This window comes from Centruroides sculpturatus, unplaced genomic scaffold (genome assembly GCF_000671375.1).
Source record: "Centruroides sculpturatus isolate CEXI.00-Female unplaced genomic scaffold, Cexi_2.0 scaffold63, whole genome shotgun sequence".
Classification (NCBI taxonomy): Eukaryota; Metazoa; Arthropoda; class Arachnida; order Scorpiones; family Buthidae; genus Centruroides; species Centruroides sculpturatus.
This window is the reverse complement of record NW_019384640.1, coordinates 965,021-984,450: the sequence shown is the minus strand read 5'-3', so window position 1 is coordinate 984,450 and position 19,430 is coordinate 965,021. Positions and strand designations below refer to the sequence as shown.

General features: G+C 28.4%; 2 protein-coding genes across 2 annotated transcripts; one reads left to right on the top strand and one right to left on the bottom strand.

Moving 5' to 3' along the window:
- Positions 1–1,246: 1,246 nt before the first annotated feature.
- On the bottom strand, positions 1,247–5,676 carry LOC111625974 (galactose-3-O-sulfotransferase 2-like). Its single transcript, XM_023369238.1, has 2 exons — positions 5,441–5,676; positions 1,247–3,107 (listed from the first exon to the last, which is right to left on the bottom strand). The coding sequence occupies exons 1-2, from the start codon at positions 5,554–5,556 to the stop codon at positions 1,895–1,897; spliced, it is 1,329 nt and encodes a 442-aa protein (XP_023225006.1). The 5' UTR covers positions 5,557–5,676; the 3' UTR covers positions 1,247–1,894.
- A 668-nt stretch (positions 5,677–6,344) lies between these two features.
- On the top strand, positions 6,345–17,860 carry LOC111625975. The gene is made up of 5 exons (XM_023369239.1): positions 6,345–6,497; positions 6,582–6,762; positions 11,473–11,572; positions 11,951–12,026; positions 17,546–17,860. The coding sequence occupies exons 1-5, from the start codon at positions 6,444–6,446 to the stop codon at positions 17,663–17,665; spliced, it is 531 nt and encodes a 176-aa protein (XP_023225007.1). The 5' UTR covers positions 6,345–6,443; the 3' UTR covers positions 17,666–17,860.
- Positions 17,861–19,430: the final 1,570 nt, after the last annotated feature.

Below are 19,430 nucleotides of genomic sequence, written 5' to 3'. Positions count from 1 at the left end.
AACTAATGGCATCAAAAATTAGAAGTAAATTTCTCAATCTATCTTTGAGAAAAAAAAATTATCAAGATAATGAAAATAGAAATTCTGATGCTGACAATAAACCTAAACACAATTATGTTCAGAGAAAACATTTAAAGTAAAGTGAATTAGTAATTGGTTAACTTTTAACTCTAACACACAAATATGGCAATTAGTGCCACTAAATCTGACTCTTAAGTTAATAAACCATGCTTCTCAAGATTCTGACATGTCAAAATGCATCTGAATGCTATTCATTGTGTAACTGGTTTGCATATATTTTTTTAATAATATACTGAATGTGGTGTAATACAATTTTGCTTTGTATATTGTATACATAAACTTTTTGGACTAATCATTTTCAATTGGCTCCCCAAAAATTCCTACTACTACAAGGCCCCCAATCTAGACAGTCATTTTGAATGACTAGGTATGGGACAGAAATTTATGCAGAGTTATGTTTTATCTGATATTTGGCATGCAGTTTCTGTATAAAACAAGACCAAACTATAGTCTTTAAATTAAAAATGAAACAAATACAACTATCAATATATATTAAATATCATCTAATTTAAGATACATCACCACATTTTAACGTTTTGTTAAAATGTGATGATTTATCTTTACATTAATTTCATTATTAAATTTTCATATATTTACAGTATTTCATTATATCTACTTATAAAGGTAAGTTTCTTTGTGTATGTATATAACTTTAAAGGAAAAAAAATATATTAAGTAAAGCCATTCTAAATATTTGACCATTTCTATGTTACTTAATATTGAAAAAATGTTACATTGAATAACAAACTGTACAGAAACATATTTTTGAAGATAAATCTTTGAACACACAAGCAGTATAAAATAAAATTTTGGATAAACTAAGCTATTCAGTTTTTCTGATGATGGTTTAAAAATTCCTTTGTAAAAACAGCTAATGATATACAGTATTTAAATTCGGAAGGATAAATTACTTTTAATAAATGAACAATATATAACTGCTATCACAGAAAAAATAAAAAATTTTATAAGATGTCATCATATTGGATTTTCTTGGTTGACTATGAAAAGTGTTAATATTTAATCTGTTCCTAAGAAGATTTTTCATTTCTAATTCATTATCTTCATGTGTTATTTCTAAATAATGCTGTTACAAGGAATAAGTACAGTATGTTTTAAAAAAAAAACACGAATTTAATTGAGGAAATACACTGTTTATATTATTTTTATTTAAACAACTTAGAAAATTCATAATAATTTAATAAGCAAACTTTAAAATTACAAATATAACAACGATATAAATTATCATTTATATAGGAACAATTTTAAGCAAATTCGCCTAAACACACATTAATTATTTAAAACATCTCAATTTTAATTTAAAAATAAGTTTTTTTCATGAATTCAGATTGAAAAGATTTAGAATAGTACAGTATATTTAAATTTTGATGTTTAAATCAAAATTTAAATATACAGATTGGGAACAAGCAATGTTTTACAATGCTTGTTCCCAATCTATTTGGACTGGCGGCAAACTTTATTGTGAAATATTATGTGACCAGCCAACAGGTCGATCGCGAAGTTACTTTCACTCGAAATCAGTGTCAAAATTTTGTTCACATAACCATCAATGTCAACCCACAGTCATTCTTATCGGTGGAGAATCATCCTGTTTCTTTTGAAATATTCCATCTTATGTTTCATATTTTGATACTTCTTTTGATTTCCCAAGTTTATTTGCTGTTTCAGTTGTTGAAATTGCTATGAAAACAAGCATTTGCTATCGTCACAATTAACCATTAAACTTAATATATTTTTATAGTTTATTTACATTAATTCATCTCGTGGCACAATGGTTTGAAACTGATGCTTTACATTACTGAGAACCTCTTACTTGAACCGGAAGAAAACCATCATCTTTGTGCTGATAAATCTCTGATAAGGCAAGCATAACATTTTTTAAATCTTTCTTTCCTACATTTATCATATCTGGAAATTCTATACCTAGTTCAGAAAACATTTCTTCTACTTCAAATGTATCTTTATCTTTAATGCTCCTGAGCAATTGCTTTTTTCTCAGTTCTTTGGTATACTGAATTTCAGATTTCACTAAATTTTGACACATTGAACTAAATTTGGCTTCATCTTTTAATTTATAAGCATGGACCATTTTGTTCCAACTCTCGTTTTTATTTGTTTGTTCAGCATTAACAATTTCTTTAACGCATCTTTTATACCATAGTTGCCTGCGTTTTTTCAACTGCTGAACGTCGTCTTTCAGTTTATTCTGATTAACAAACTGTAATTTCTTTTTGAATATTTCTAGAAAATGGTCATATAGCTGCCTATCTACGGAATTCCATTCGTCCAGAAGAACTTTTTCACTTTCATTAAGTTGAGTCTTGTAGATATCTTGCCTGACATTTATTGCGAAACTTACCACATCGTCAAAATTCCAACACATTAAATTTTTTAATAAAATTAGAGATTCGTCAAACATTTCAGCAATCATTACTAAATCGAAAGTTTTCTCAATATTCGTAATTGTCTTATTTATCACATCTGCTTTATCGAAATTTGACGGAGACATGCCGAAATCGTATATAATTTGATTATATCCGAGATTTCCTCCAAGTCTTCTTTTTAACGTATCAATCATAGATAAATTTTTCGTATTTTTAATATATTCCTGAAGACTCATGTTAAAAAAATCCTTTAAATTACCATAAACATATAAGGATTCGAAGACACTAACAGGATTTCGTATTATGCTGACATAAATAGTATCTGAAGGCATCAATGCTTTCACTTCTGGATAGTTGAACACCATATGATGGCACAGAATATTATAACCAAACGATGACCAGGGAACTCTTCCTATCATAGATCGATTAAATGGTTTGGTAGAAGACAAATAGTTAGTGCTAGAAAACAATGGAAGTACTAAAGTTAGATTATGCTTATCTGTATATCGTAGGAAGATATTTTGAATGGAGGAGCTTGCACATTTGTGTGTCTTTAGGAACACTACATTTTTTCTAGGTGAACATTGACTAGTTAGTTGATCTACTGACAGATTTGCATATTTTCTATTAAAAAAACATAAATAAAAATTAATTTTTTTAAAATAATTATTCATTATTTTTATTTTTTAAAAGTAAATTGCTATTTTATATTACTAGATATTGTATTTTATTATATCTATTTTACTGAAGATATAATCAATTAAAAATTTATCAAGCACTAACGTTAAACTTAAGAACGTTCGTGTATGAACTAGGATAGTTTTATAGTACTAAGCATACTAAAACAAACTCAGGAACGTGACTAAACATCAATATGAACTGCAATGAATAGACAAAAGACAAGGTTCAGTCTGAATCGACTGCCGAATGGCCAAGGCAGTTAAGGCATCATCATAATATTCTGAGAAACCCAGGATCGAATCTGGTCGATCCATCCTAGGAATTTCCTTCAGGAAATCCCGAATTCTCATATATTGTCTTTCATGACAGGGTTATAAACAACCATTTTCCAGAAAGATAATTCTTGGCCTCCAGGTTTTTCTAATCTCTGTCACATTGCACACGCTTACTTGATTTGATCGGTATCCGGATTTTCGGCTATCGATCATTTGTGGAATTAGATGGGAGGCCAGCTTCGGCGATGATATTGAGGAAATCTAGAATGACATTTGAAGCATCTGTGGACAAATCTCACAGGATAGCATAAGAATTTGCATGCCTCTGGTTGAGTTCATAAACCTATACGTATAAAAGATTCAAATATAGCTTACATGGTTTACTATAAAGCAAAAAAGTAATTTTTCTACTATTTTGTTTCCATTATAGTTTATTTATTCCTTACAATTACTGTAAGGGGATATAGAATAAGGGTTTGATAAGTTAATCATTCTAAATGATTATATTAAATAAAAGTAAAAATATTTAAACTCAGAAAGTTTAGTCTAAATTTCTAATACTATACAAGGCCCTAGCCAGGGGTGGCCAACAATTTTTTCCCCCGGGCCGAATTGAAAAGAAAACTTTTTACACGGGCCGAACCAGAGGCTGCCCTAGGAAGATTTTGAGGTGGTGCGAGATCTCATTATGGTGTCACCCCGTAGAGACTAAATTGTGGATAGAGATTACAGATACATTTTTCACATTATCATGCTTTATCAACATTCTATGCTGTACTTAAGAGACTTGTAATGGAGGATTAACTCTAAACGCACAATGAGTTGTTAACCTTTTTTTTTAGGCGTCAGAATTTTTTATCGAGCTATTCGGACTTGAGTAGCTAATATTGAAAGATTGATCGCGGGCCACATAAATTCATTAGACGGGCCGGATCCGGCCCNAAAAAAAAAAAAAAAAAAAAAAAAAAAAAAAAAAAAAAAAAAAAAAAAAAAAAAAAAAAAAAAAAAAAAAAAAAAAAAAAAAAAAAAAAAAAAAAAAAAAAAAAAAAAAAAAAAAAAAAAAAAAAAAAAAAAAAAAAAAAAAAAAAAAAAAAAAAAAAAAAAAAAAAAAAAAAAAAAAAAAAAAAAAAAAAAAAAAAAAAAAAAAAAAAAAAAAAAAAAAAAAAAAAAAAAAAAAAAAAAAAAAAAAAAAAAAAAAAAAAAAAAAAAAAAAAAAAAAAAAAAAAAAAAAAAAAAAAAAAAAAAAAAAAAAAAAAAAAAAAAAAAAAAAAAAAAAAAAAAAAAAAAAAAAAAAAAAAAAAAAAAAAAAAAAAAAAAAAAAAAAAAAAAAAAAAAAAAAAAAAAAAAAAAAAAAAAAAAAAAAAAAAAAGATCAAGCATTTTCAGTCTATATGATAGATAGTCATCAGGATATAGAGTGGGATATAGTATATCAAATAGACTGAAAAAATGTTTATTATTATTATTTTTTAAAATAAAACATCGTGATTGTTTATACGACTTTATCATGCCAGGGTACATGCAAATCCACATGGATAATTGTGGTAATGATTGCCCTTAAGAATAAGAATTGCTTAAATTGAGAGGAGAAAAAACTAGATTTCAAATAATACATTTTTAAATTCAAAATACAAACATGCTTTAAAACAATTTTGTTTTGAATTTTAAGAGCATGTACCGTACTGTACATTATATATTTCTATTAACTGATAAATTTTAATTATATGATTATATAATTATATTTACTTTAAACAATAAATTTGATACCATTTTAATTAAAGATCTGTGTGTCTATAACTTAAAAGATGTTTCCATTAGTATCAATTATACTAAATTTTAATCGCCATACAACAGTTTTATTTAGCTCACTAATACTATGCTGGTATACTTGAAACTATAATCTATTTCTTAATAGGTAAATTAGAGAAATTAACTAATTTTACTCAAACTTTGCTTTATATTTAAAAATTAAAATGTTTGTAAATTTAGAATATCAGAATACCTTTCTGAAGCAATGACACTATCCCAATTAAACCACACATAAGACATCAAACAGACAACTGTTATTAAAATCAAAGTAGTCCATTGCAGAGTATGTAGACGAGGCACATATAACATTTTTGTAAAACATTAAGTACTTTTTTGATGACACTATCTTCTAAAATATGTAGTCTGAACTCAGACGAGATATACAACTTGTATTCTTAACCTGTTTAAAAGTAGTTTTCATTGAATTGCTATTTGACCTACTTGTGAAAGTAGAGAGGACACATGTACAATACAAAAACTGTTGCTTATACTTTACATCGAGAATTTTGCACTTTTATATCAATGAATGAATGGTTTAAAGACCTTTCTACATCTTCCCATTAAATGTTTATTAAAACGGATCCTAATCTTATCGATTTTATTCGTCCAATTTTATGCTTTCGTTAAAAACTATGCTAAAAGTAAAATTTAAAGTACAATGACCTCGTCAAACACGATAAGTTTCAAAATCTCAATTGATTTTTAGTACAAGTTAACGAAAAAAACTGGAAGTTAATGTGGTTAATATAAAATCACATAAATTACATTTATTTATTAAATAAAATTCTTCTCTATTCTCGAAATAATATTGAGATAAATCAACACTAAAGATAGATTCGTAATTGGGGCGTAACGAATGTAGCAATGACCATATGTTTTTTCAACTGAAAATTTTTCTAAAAAATTTCAGTGGTGAGAAAAGTAAAAAATATTAGTGAGTTGGGTTTAAAAATAAAGAAAAAAAATTCATGGACGGTTTGTTCCGGATATATCGAACTCCGTTCTCCATCACCCGCTCCCATTGTGGACCTGGCCTAACCCATGATGGGTTTGGAAAAGTCTTAGTGCCCACAGGGCGAAGAGTCAAAAATAGAAAAAAGTTTTCAAAATTTTAAACGATTCGAACAGCTCGCGATTATATAGACTATTCTAATTTAGAATAAATGTAAATTTGTAGTTCAGCTAAAATAGGAAAAATGGATAAAAATACAGAAGCTATAGATATTACTTTAAAATATAAAAGATCAAAGGTATGTGTATTATCGATAAAATTGAAATATATTCAAGAAAAACTTTCCGAACAATATGAAATCTGTATTTATGTATATTTTCAGGTTGACTTGTTAGAAAAAAAGGATCAAACTAGCAAACTTCCTTATACTTATGCAGATTTATTACCTCAGTTAGACAGTGAAAAATCAACTTTGGCTTATAGATTCACAATACCTAGACTGAAGAAGGTAGAAAATGAAATCAAGATGATTGAGAATGAAAGAAAGAATTTAGCAGAATACAGTAAGAATTTTTGAATATAACCAAATTATGAGTAAAGTTTATAACACTATTAAAAATCTTATACTTTTTTACATTTTAATCGATATAATATAATTAAAGTGAATTATAAGAAAAAATAGTCGACTAAAATTTCGGTTTTTTAACGTTATGATATGATTTTCCTTTAGAATCTAATTATATTATGTTATTTATCTTTTTTAAAGGTCGAATGATGTTAATGAGAATATAATTCTGAGAAAAATCTAGATTTGTTTTATATGGACATTAATATATATCTATATTATTCATCATTATATACTTTTTTTTTAAAACTTTTTCCGCCCTGTGGGCACTAAGAGGGCCTCTTTTTGGAAGCCCATTATGGATTCGACCAGACCCACAATGGGGCTGCCGGGTGGTGAGAGACAGGGCCCGACATATCCGAACGGACCACCCCCCGAAAAATTCCTGGGGATTTTTCGACCCTATTCGGATTCGAGCCCGGGTCCCCTAGAGCGGTAGGCTGCACCCTCGACCACTCGGCCATCCGGCCCATCATTATATACTGTATAGGATATGCAATGTGTATTTAAGGCTATATAACACGAATTTTCGAAAGTAAAAAAATTTAGAAAGATTAAAAAAAAACGGACAATTTTAAATTACAGTATACAAAAGAAGAAACAAATTCGAAAGAATTCGTTGTTCTTAATTAAATAATAAGAACGCAACTATGCGGAAAGTAGTTTCAGAAACGTTTAGCTACAGAAAATGATTTTTTTATGTTGATTTTAAAATTTTGTTAATATTTCCTTTGTGCTTTTCTACTAATGTCACACAATCAATATATGAACATTTTTGAAATATTTTTCACCATTCTGCTTGTGGGCACTAAGAGGGCCTTGTCTTGTCTTCACGTTGGGCGAGAGCTGCTAGGCTATGGTGTCCCATAGTAATGTGTGACGGAATTAAATTAGTATTTATATATATACGCGGGGAATAATGCCTTCCGGGAAGTCTTTTAAGAATAACTGGCCCCTATTCAGGCGTTACAGACGTGGAGAAAACACGGAAAACTCCACGTGGCCTGTCCGTTCAAGCGAGGCGCGAACCCACGACCGAACTTCCAGCATTCAGGGTACGAAGACCGCTTGGCCACTGGTGGGTCCCCGGTCCTGTGACCCACACAAAATTACTGGCATTTTAAACTTTAAGTCCACTCTTTCAGAAATTCATAAATATAACCGACNTTATGCGCCCGGTGCGAGCTTCCGTAACTTTTTTTTTCCTCTTTCCGCCCTGTGGGCACTAAGAGGGCCTCTTTTTGCAAGCCCATTATGAGTTCGGCCAGGCCCACAATGGGGCTGCCGGGTGGTGAGGGGCGGGGCCCGACCCCGTCCCTCACCACCCGGCAGCCTCACCTCCCGGTCGACCACCCCCCGAAAAATTCCTGGGGATTTTTTCGACCCGTTCGGATGCGAACCCGGGTCCCCCAGAGCGGTAGGCTGCCACCTTGACCGCTCGGCCATCCTCCCGCAAATCATCTGTTTTTCATGCGGGAATAGACGAAAACTTATATTGGGCTCCCGTATGGTTTTAAAATTGTAATTTGGAACGCAACAGACAGCTTTACTTTTTCTATTGCTATTCATCTTTACTGCTTATAATATACAAGAATGATTCAAACGACCAAGATAAAATAGTTTTGTTTTTAAACACTAGAGGGTGAGCATCCAGTGAAAAATGAGAATTTATGAAAGTCCTGAGCGATTCAGTCATCACTTTATTGCTCTTTGGAACCCGGGTAATTTTCATATTGCGGATATGTCGGGTCCCTCACTTCTTGTCTCCATTGTGGAACTAACCGAATTCACACAATGGTTATGATTTAAAAGGGAATTTTCGCAGGGAAAAAAATTAAAAAAATAATAATATAAAAAAATGATAATGCAGTCATAGACTACGTCAAGTATGATGCACATATATTCGCGGGAAGGAACCGTGTATTCGTGACGCCAGACATGTGAATTTATATCATTATTATTACTATGCCGACATAATATATATCCTATATTTTTCTGTAAATGTCATATATGTCCTGGCAATTTTTATTTAATTCTATATTTTAGTTTCAATACGTTGAAGTACGTATAATATTTTGATAGCCATTTTGAATTTAACGTTATAAAATGTTATCTATTTAGATCCATATAAAATACATACTTCAATATGAAATATTTAATATTAATTTTAATGATTTATTTACAGTGATGAAAAAATCGAGTGAATTTCGTTAAAAATAATAAATGCATCTCATAAAACAACAGAAATAACGATTTCTTATAACAATAGGAAGTCGATAAAAATAAAGTTGTAGTATTTTTCTCGTTAATATATCCTGTAATTCGTTTTATTCAACTGTCATTATATACTGACAAAATTTTTAGTGAAACAGCAATGATATTTCATCATCGGTTCGATATTAACGACTACGAATAAAGGATGATTTATGTTCATTATAAATCCATTTATAGTATATCGATCATTCATACGTCAATGAGTCTAAAATATCGGTTATATCCAGAATAACTACAGTATTTGTTGTGTTAATTTAATTAAAATGTTGAACATACGCCTGTTGGTTTCAAAGCCTTCGATTTTTTTTTTTGTTTGTCAATGGTCAGATGTGATGTAATTGATTATAATCAATTACAATTATTTTTGCTTTCTATTGAAAGAACACATGTCTTTCATCTTTATTCTTTTCTTTTTTGACTTGTTAATTGAGGTAGTTAGAAAACAAAATTTTATTTTAAGATACAATTGATGACAAGTCAGAAATCATTATTGAATCCTAATAATGTCAATTTGCTGATATATTGATTTCTATTTTATAAGAATTAGAAATGATTATTTTTAATTAATTTTTTAAAACTATTATATTCAAATATGTAGGTAAAGTGAATATATAAGTATAACTGTCTTTTTTATTATTTTTTTATTGAAATGACAAATTTTGCATTTTTATTATGCTTTGAGTTGATACAACAAATTAAGCATAGATATAAGTAATATATCGATATTTATTAAGTTTTTGAATGTGTAGACCTTAAGGACAAATGATATAGAATTAAAAATATAAGTTATAATCGCAATGTGAAAAATTATTATGTTAATTTTCAATAAAGATATGCTGCATTTTTTGTTTATGCTAAATTTGTAATTTATTAATCATCACTTATTTTAATTGACAGAGAAATTATAAAGCTACTGTACTTTTCATGTATCTTTTTGAATTGTTAACACAAAATATTTGTTGTTTCTTATGAAATTTGATGTTAATAATCTTGTTTCAAAAATATATTTTTCTGTTGAAAAAGTTTAGAANTATGTCTTGTTTACAAAATCGTACTGCCTGCTGTGTTACTAGCTTAGAGATATGAAGGAGGTATAACTGTCTTTTTTATTATTTTTTTATTGAAATGACAAATTTTGCATTTTTATTATGCTTTGAGTTGATACAACAAATTAAGCATAGATATAAGTAATATATCGATATTTATTAAGTTTTTGAATGTGTAGACCTTAAGGACAAATGATATAGAATTAAAAATATAAGTTATAATCGCAATGTGAAGAATTATTATGTTAATTTTCAATAAAGATATGCTGCATTTTTTGTTTATGCTAAATTTGTAATTTATTAATCATCACTTATTTTAATTGACAGAGAAATTATAAAGCTACTGTACTTTTCATGTATCTTTTTGAATTGTTAACACAAAATATTTGTTGTTTCTTATGAAATTTGATGTTAATAATCTTGTTTCAAAAATATATTTTTCTGTTGAAAAAGTTTAGAAATCAAAATAATTACTAATGATTAAATTGAAAACAAAAAACCAGTATTTTCTTTAAAAAGATGATGTAACAACTCTTAACCTTCTAATTCTAACTCCATGTTGACACTCCATTTTTAAAATTTGAAAAGATAAATAACAGTATATATGAAAGACTGAATAGAAATTAACTACAGTTGACTTCATTAGACCTGTATTAAAATTTTCTGTTTATATTGTTACCAGATGGATATAAATAAAGAGTATCTCTAAATTGTTGCTTTATTTAACTCCTTTCTGTCCCACAGCTTTAGAAAAATATTATTAATTTGAATCTTTCATAGACATTTCATTTAATATCTTCAGAATATATAACTAAATATAATTTATAATAAGATGAGATAATGAATGGTAAGGAACATCTTTCACTGCTCATATATTTTGGTAACATTAACCATGTACTGTTATCTCATTAAATTCTACATTATCTACATTAAATTCTGGAAAATTTAAAACCTTACAAATAAATACTTATCATTCAGATTTCTTTTAAATTTTAATTCTATTTCTCATTCTCATAATGTTAATAATAATAATTATAAATTTTCAACTTAAAATTTATTTGAATGTCATCAGTTTTATTTACAATAGTTTTGAATATATTAATAATAAATAATTATTTTAATGATAAATTTTTAGGAAATAAATAATTACTACAATTATAAATATTTAATAAATCATTAATAAAAAAGATAAAACAAAGAATTTAGAATTATTTTATTTTTCTATTTATAAGATTTAGAGATTTAAAATAAAATAATTTTAAAATTAAATATTTATAAACATAGAAAAATGTTGAAAGATAATATAAAAAAGTTACAAAATTTTTCAGAACTAACAAAGAAAGGAGGGAAATCAGTTGTGCCAGGTGGTTATTTTACAATGCTAAAAAGAAGAGAAAATTACAGAAAACTTCTTAATCATGTTCTAGTGTATGTATGAAAATTTTGCTTTTGTGAAATTGAGTTTAAATGATAAATAATATATAATTATAAAACAACAGATAACTTTATAATGTAATAATTTTATACCAAGTGCAAAAAATTAAATCTTTTTAAGTTTTTGAATTTTGCTAGACATTGTCATTTTTTTTGGAACTCAGTATCAATTTATGATAGAAAATAACAAAGTGTACTTTTTACAATAATAATTGACATTGATTTACAGATACACTTGATTTTAAAGCCTTGCTGAATCAACATTGACCATGCATTATTTTTATTCTGAATTGTGCAAATAGCATATAAATTGTTTCATATGTAAATATTATTACATATATTTTAGTTTTGTTTTTTCTTTAAAATATTTAGGCGACCAAGTGATCACAGACCTTTGCAAAAGAATGAACATCCTGATATGTTAACAGCTTCAGAAATGGATATATTGGTAAATAATGATTTTCTAATATTCTAATTTCTTTTCTAATTTTCTTCTAATAAATAAGTATAGGTAGTATTCAATGTATGTAACAAATACATTCCTGAGGTTTTTATTTTGATCAAATATTTGTATAAATTAAATTTTATGTTAATTATTTTGGATCATTAAAATTCAGATACAACTGAACTTTCATATTCTGAAGTTCTATATTACAAATTTATTTTTTTTAAACAAATTTTTTTGTATAATGGTGAAAATAGTTTTTTTTTAACATTTAAAAATGTCTCTATTTAACGAAGTTAAATTTCTATATAATAAACTTTTTTAAACCTGATGAAATAACATAAATATTATTTTCCTTCTGATTAATATTAAAATTGAATAGTAACTCATTTCTTTTATAGCCACTAGTGGATAGCCATTATGAGTACAGTACAATATCCATAGAGTACTGTATACTGCTGTAAATATAAGTAATAATAATTATTATTAATCATGATATATTTTCTAAATTTAAATAAAAAATACTAGTATACAGTACATCTACACTAACACTATTTTGTTATTAAGCAAGTACAGGGATATTTTCATGGAGAATAAAAAATTGTTGCAGTACATTGTGTATTCTGGAGCCAGTTCATTGCATAGAAGGTCAACTGTACATAAATAAAAAAATTTTATAAAACAAATATTTATTTATATGTAAATACATATTCAAACATTTTAATGTGATGATGGTCTTATGTTATAATTTGAAAATGGGATTAATTAATGATGATAAAATATAATATGTTTATATTATGTTACCATAAATTATATTATTGTGAAAATTCAAAAATTGAATACTATTCTTTTAACAATGACATCTATTAAATATGGCTATATATAAAAATCATTATTTGAAATAAATATATTGTGCTATTGTCAAGGAAACTTTCCAAATGTAAATTGAACTCAAACTGCTTTTCTTGGAGATAAATGTTTTAGAAAATTCTAGTGCTTTGTGCTATGTGCCATCATTAAGAGTCAATAATAAAAAGTTATTTCAGGAAAAGGAGTGTGAATTGAAACATAGATCATTGCTATTTTTATTTTTAATATAAAAGCAAAGATATAACTAAATACTAATGCTAAACACTAACTGCATCTTTTTATGCAGTTAGTGTTTAGCATTAGTATTTAGCATTAGTTAATCACATAGCTAACTAGTATAAAAGGCAATGTAACAATTTAACTACTAGTTAATTAAATAGTTTGTATTTTTTAGTTTAAACTACTAAGAAATAGAAAATCAGAAATAGAAAAACAAAATATTAGACTGGATTAAAATAACAGTCCTGTTTTCATTTCATTTTTATTATATATAATAATATTTTTATATCTTTTTAACTGATATCTTAGAATATGTTTTTCAAATACTGTATTTCATTCAACATTCTACATCATCTAGGTTGGATGATGAAGCTATGACACATGTACAGTACCCAAAGTGGCACATTGGGAGAATCAACTGGCATGTAACATGTTATATAATTATGGTTTATCATCCATCTTTTTTAATAATACTTTCAATTTATCATTTGATCATCCTTTTTTCAATCAGCTTCTTTACATTTATTCCAATTAAAGCATGTTTGTTTCATTTCTTTAAATATTGTTATTTGAAGTCGAAAACTTTGGCAAGCATAAATATTTTTAAAGATAATTATGCTCACTATATAACACATGGACTCGAAAAGGTTTGCCACCCCTGATCTAGATGTTAAAATTTGTCCTGAAAAGGAAAACAGACATTCCACTGTATCACTACTAGCAAAGATAGTGTTGTATACAGTCGCCCCCTATAACACTGTTGATAATTCCGTTTTATATGAATTCCATGTTGTACGAGTCACTTAGATTTTACAAATACGTGTGCCGGGCTGTGAATGGCTCACGTATTTGTAAAATCTAAGTGACTCGTACAACATGGAATTCATATAAAACGGAATTATCAACAGTGTTATAGGGGGGTTGACTGTACTAAAAATCATTCTTTATATGCAAATAGTTGTGTAATATACTCAAAGTAACATTGCTGTTTTGCAAATTCTTTGTTTTGTTTTACATGAAAATTTCTGCCAATCATTTTAATTTAGGGAAAAGAATGATAAATAATAACTCAATGCAAGTGTTGGCTGAATAGCCAAGTGGTTAAGATGGCTATCTACTGCTCTAGTTTGAATCTAGGGGATCAAAAATTCCAGGAATTTTTCAATGGTGGTCCATCTTGATATACTGGACTCATCCTTAATCACCCAGTCATTCCAATGTGATCCTGGCCAAACCTGTAATGAGCTTGCTAAAAGAGCTCTCTTAATGACCATAGAATGTAAAGAGTTTAAGAAACTTGATTCAAGTACAAAGAAAAATAAAAATGTGAGAATGGGAATAGAACAAATCGAAAAACAAAAACATTAATTTCTATGTTAGGCCAGTAGAAGGAACAAGTGAACAGAATAAACTAGACACTTGTGGGAGTTGATCCACTGCTGTCAGGTGAAACGAGACAGGGGCAATGAACAAAAATGTAACAGAACAATAATTTAATTTGGTGAGAAATTTATCCTGAAGGACGTACAGTGCATCAAAGGTATCTCACAGAGTACAATTGAATCCTGACAATAATTTTAAGAGTCCTCTTTCATTAGAGATTGTACACGGTAAAGACAGAGTTTAAATTTGAATTCTCACCACCTCTCCTCACATACTCAAATTTTCATTGGAGATCTTTGTTTCACTAATTAAAGTACTCCTTTGAACCTTTGTCTTATAATTCTCTACGATCATTTTTCACTTACTCTTACTCAGCTACCTGGCAACAGCTTCCACACTCAAGGACCACAAACCACACTTTTCCCATGACAACTCCTCAAAAAAACTTTCCCGTCAACCCTTTCGCTTCCATTTTTTCCAGTGGCTTAACAACCATGTCGGACATTCCATTATGGCGGGGGGAACTTGCTAGGCATAAGACAAAACTATACTTACATGACAAGCGATGTTTCTTATATGTATGTGGTGAAATATAGCAAAACCAAAATGGTATTTTTGTTTAAATTTGATTTTTATAAACTGGCAAGATAAGAATTTTAAATGCTACAATTGCTCAAAAACAAGTAAAATAAGTTGAGCAAAACTTGTTGACTTTGGCAAAAGTTGAATCAATCTTCATAAAAATTAAAATATGTTTACTGTGCTTAATACAATAGGTTATTCCAAGACAACATTATGGTGAATTAAAAGGAAAACCAGTTAGAGTAGTTGAAACTAAACATATAGATAACTAATAGTTTAATTGTAATTATAGTAATAGTTAACTGTATTGAGAGTAGCTAACTATATAGTTTAATTATTTGAATAAGATATTTCATATATAAACATCTTCCGAAACCTGATTCATTAGTATAAAGCCACCCCAATGATATTTCATAAATTATTTAGGTTAAGTCCAGTGTCTAGTATCAACACTTCATGGTGTCTCAAAATATAATTTCAACACAGAGGAGATATTTAGGTTAATTTGAATATTTCAACTATTAAAACAATTGAGAAACAACTTTTGTTTAATACATTCATAGCTTTGAATTGTAATTTACCTAATTTATTGGAAAGCAATAAAAAAATAAATAAATTTTACAATAACTTTATTGGTTTTATTACATTTTATTACAATATTAAAATATTTTTATTTATTTTAAATATTATAGTTTCAAATATTCAATCAAAATATCAATACAATTTATTTATTTTTCACAGAATGTTAATTTCAGAAAGGACGTGATTTTGTGGATTCATAAAAATTAGTTTTTATATAAAATTATAATTAATTGTTTGATTATGTTTAGAGTATTATGTAGCTAATAATAATTTTTGAGATTTGCAAATTTTAACAGATTGTATATTTGTTTATTTTTCATAATAATAATAAATTTAAAATATTTATATTAACAAACAGCAAATTTTATTTAACTCAGCAAAATCTTTAATTTAAAGTTAATTTCCATCCATATATGTTCAGTAAAAATCCTATCTTCCTCTGGACTTTTTAAAAATATACTTATTTGAATTTCAAACATTTTGAATTAAAATTTCTTTTAAATAGTCAAAATATCTATAAATTTTCAAATGCTTGTTTGAAGTTTTAGTGAACATATTTTAAAATGTTTGTTAAAAATTTTTAAGTTATAGATATTTGAATCTAAAAAATGTTTGACATTGAAATGAATAATTTGAAGTAATCTAGGTTTGTATCTCAATGCATACTGGATTTATTTAATGCTTTCTCCTGACTGATTCTAGATCCATATAACTTCTTATCAAATGTATGACAGGAAGTAAAAGCAACTAGTATGTAATTGGCAAGCGCCAAATCCGACAGAGGGCGCTGTTTTTGAGCCAAGATGGCTGCCGGAACAGGTAAGGAACCGACCACGTGTTTGTTCAGTGCCTGAGCCGATTCAGTTTCTATCGGTGACGACTACTGCGAGGACCAAATGGAGAACAAATCATTGAATTTATGTCAAATTCTAGACTATATCGGCGACAGGAAACGTTGTCTTGTAGAAGGTGAAGCCGTTTTGGATGCTGGACACATCGTATTTTGTGGATTAAACTCTAACAACAACACCGAAGTTCATGTTGTTGCTTTAATGTTGCAATCTCAGATATTGGCATTTTAATACATCTCAATTACAGGGAGAATGCACGTGCAAAGCGGAGCTGTCTGGTTTTTGTAAACATGTGATAGCATGTTTATTACACGTTAACAGGTGAGAAGTATTTAAATATTTTAAGCAGTATACACCATGTTCCAATATAAAAACATAGTTTTATTTATCATAATAGTTAAAATTAGTGCCAATCTGAAGGCTGCCCTGCTGAGTCATTCAGCACTTATACAACATAGTCCAGTCAAAAGTTTGTAGCACACATTATGTTTTGTGTGTGTGTACTGTATGTCTCATATATTCAAAACGGCTTCACCTTCTACAAGACAACGTTTCCTGTCGCCGATATAGTCTAGAATTTGACATAAGTTCAATGATTTGTTCTCCATTTGGTCCTCGCAGTAGTCGTCACCGATAGAAACTGAATCGGCTCAGGCACTGGACACGTGGTCGGTTCCTTACCTGTTTCGGCAGCCATCTTGGCTCAAAAACAGCGCCCTCTGTCGGATTTGGCGCTTGCCAATAGTTAACCATTTTACTTCCTCTTAGAGTAATGTTACAGGCATTATCCTGAAAGTAATCAGTGAGATTTTTATTTTATACTAAGTTAAAATTTTTTCTGAATAAAGTAAACTCTTGGTTTTGTTAGTTTAAATGAAGAATCAAATCCTATATCTAATTAGAACAGAATAAAATTTAATGATAATGTTGATTAAAAGCTAAAATTTGTATTTTAATTTATTAATAATAAAATATAAAAAGGAATTCTTTTGAATAAACACAAATGTATATTTATTGATTGTTTTTCTTATACAGAGATATCATTTTTATATTATAAAAGGATTTAAATCTGAACATATAGCACCATTTCCTGAATCTTGGATGAAGAAAATCTCAAACTGGATAGACACTAATTTAATAGTAAGTTTAATATAATACAGTAAAACATATCTAAAATGGATTCTCTTTGAAAGGAAATGTGTTTAACTGGAAGATAAATCTTAGAATGAAACTGTTTGCTTCCTAAAATAATATTGTAAGTTAGAAACCTGTTTAGCAAAAACATGGAATATTTTTTAAGTACCAGCATAATCTAAGTAAAATGAAATTATTTGTAGTAACTGCAGAGTAACAAGAATTAAAATTATCATTTGTTTCTTTGTTAAGCTTATAATAAACTATAATAACAACACATTAATTCTAATAAATTCAAAATGATTTTGAAACTATAGTTTGGCATACGATATTTAAAAACTTGTTTTACTAAAAATGAATTAATTGATTTTTGTCAACACTAGTGCTGACAAAAATTAAAAATTTTCTACTTAGAATTAGCCAAAATTCAATACTATATTAATATTCCTGATATAAGAAATAACAAAAATTAATTTCTTAGAGTAATTATTCTTTTATCTTAAATAAAAATTGAAAAGTTAGTCTAACTTGATGATAGTAAATGAATTAAGTTTTGAATAATAAGGGATACATTATAGATTTATGATGAACTTTTCTTCTGTGCCATGTACACATTTTGGTATATTTCAATATATCTTTGAAACGTAAAACACTTATATTAGTAGAGAAGATAAGTAGGAAAACATTTTTGTTGGAGGAAACTGGAAAAGCAATTCTAAATATAAGTTATAACATTTTTCACTACTTCTCATTTTCTGCATTAATAAAATCATTCTGTTTTCATGGGTTTTATTAATGTATCAAAACAAAAAATTTTTCATACTATAATCACATTTTATTTTAGACAATTTTTATAAAGATATAAAGATTTTCACTGTTTCTAAAGATAAATATAACTATGTATATATTTGGGGATTATTATAAGAACACATTATAAAATGGTGAGATGTGTGACATGAAAGAAATATAAATCTATTCATTGATATGTAAATATATGAAGAAGTTTTTGTCTAATTGAAATTTTACAGTTTAGACTCAATTACCCATGATCAAAAAGTATTGGGAATGGTTTAATGTAAGTTCGCCGACTTCCGGGGGGAATTGTTAATCCCGCGTCAGAATGATCTAGGGTCGAACGTGTGTGGGTGTGGTGGAGGAGACACAGATGACAAGAATCTCACAATAACCCGTTTATTTTATACATAAAATTAAACTTACACCTAGGAACTAGAATTATCTAGATACAGTCGACTGTTTGGACGTCGTGGATGTTTGTCTCTCGTCACTCGGAGATGGGCCCCGGGGCTGCGGCAGGTAAGGAGGCTTGTCGGGAGGTGTCGGCGGCACAGCTCTTTCGATGGACACTTGTGCGGACTCTGCGTCTTCTGTGCGTCGACACACACAGAGAGTTTTCGCTCCGGACTTTTTGGAGTGCAAGTACTCAGTAGCACAGTTTACAGAAGAAGTCCCCTTGTCCTTGAAGATCGGGGATTATATCAATCTCCGTTCTCTAATTTGTTTTCTGATTGGCTCCCTCATCTGTTTCTAAGCGAAAAACGATTCCTTTTCGAGTCACGAGAAAGATCCGCCTTGAAGAATCTACTTGACACCATCCTTTATTCTGGCTGCAGAATGTTGATGGAACTTTGAAACTTGCGCTCATATTTTCCACCATTGTTGTCTAGTCTGTGACGTTTTTGAAATTTAACGACACGACGCGATGTCCTTTTTCGTCATTAATCTTTCCTCTTTTCCAAATTTCTATGTTCTAATTATGTGCATATGA

What these genes read in the sequence shown, in the direction of transcription:
- LOC111625975 (XM_023369239.1), top strand. Translation starts at nt 6,444, where the DNA reads ATGGATAAAAATACAGAAGCTATAGATATTACTTTAAAATATAAAAGA. An exon ending in AAAGAATTTAGCAGAATACA is followed by an intron (nt 6,763 to 11,472) that starts GTAAGAATTTTT and finishes AAAATTTTTCAG; the next exon opens with AACTAACAAAGAAAGGAGGG. An exon ending in CTTCAGAAATGGATATATTG is followed by an intron (nt 12,027 to 17,545) that starts GTAAATAATGAT and finishes TTTCTTATACAG; the next exon opens with AGATATCATTTTTATATTAT.
- LOC111625974 (XM_023369238.1), bottom strand. Translation starts at nt 5,556, where the DNA reads ATGTTATATGTGCCTCGTCTACATACTCTGCAATGGACTACTTTGATT. An exon ending in AGTGTCATTGCTTCAGAAAG is followed by an intron (nt 3,108 to 5,440) that starts GTATTCTGATAT and finishes TTTTTTTAATAG; the next exon opens with AAAATATGCAAATCTGTCAG.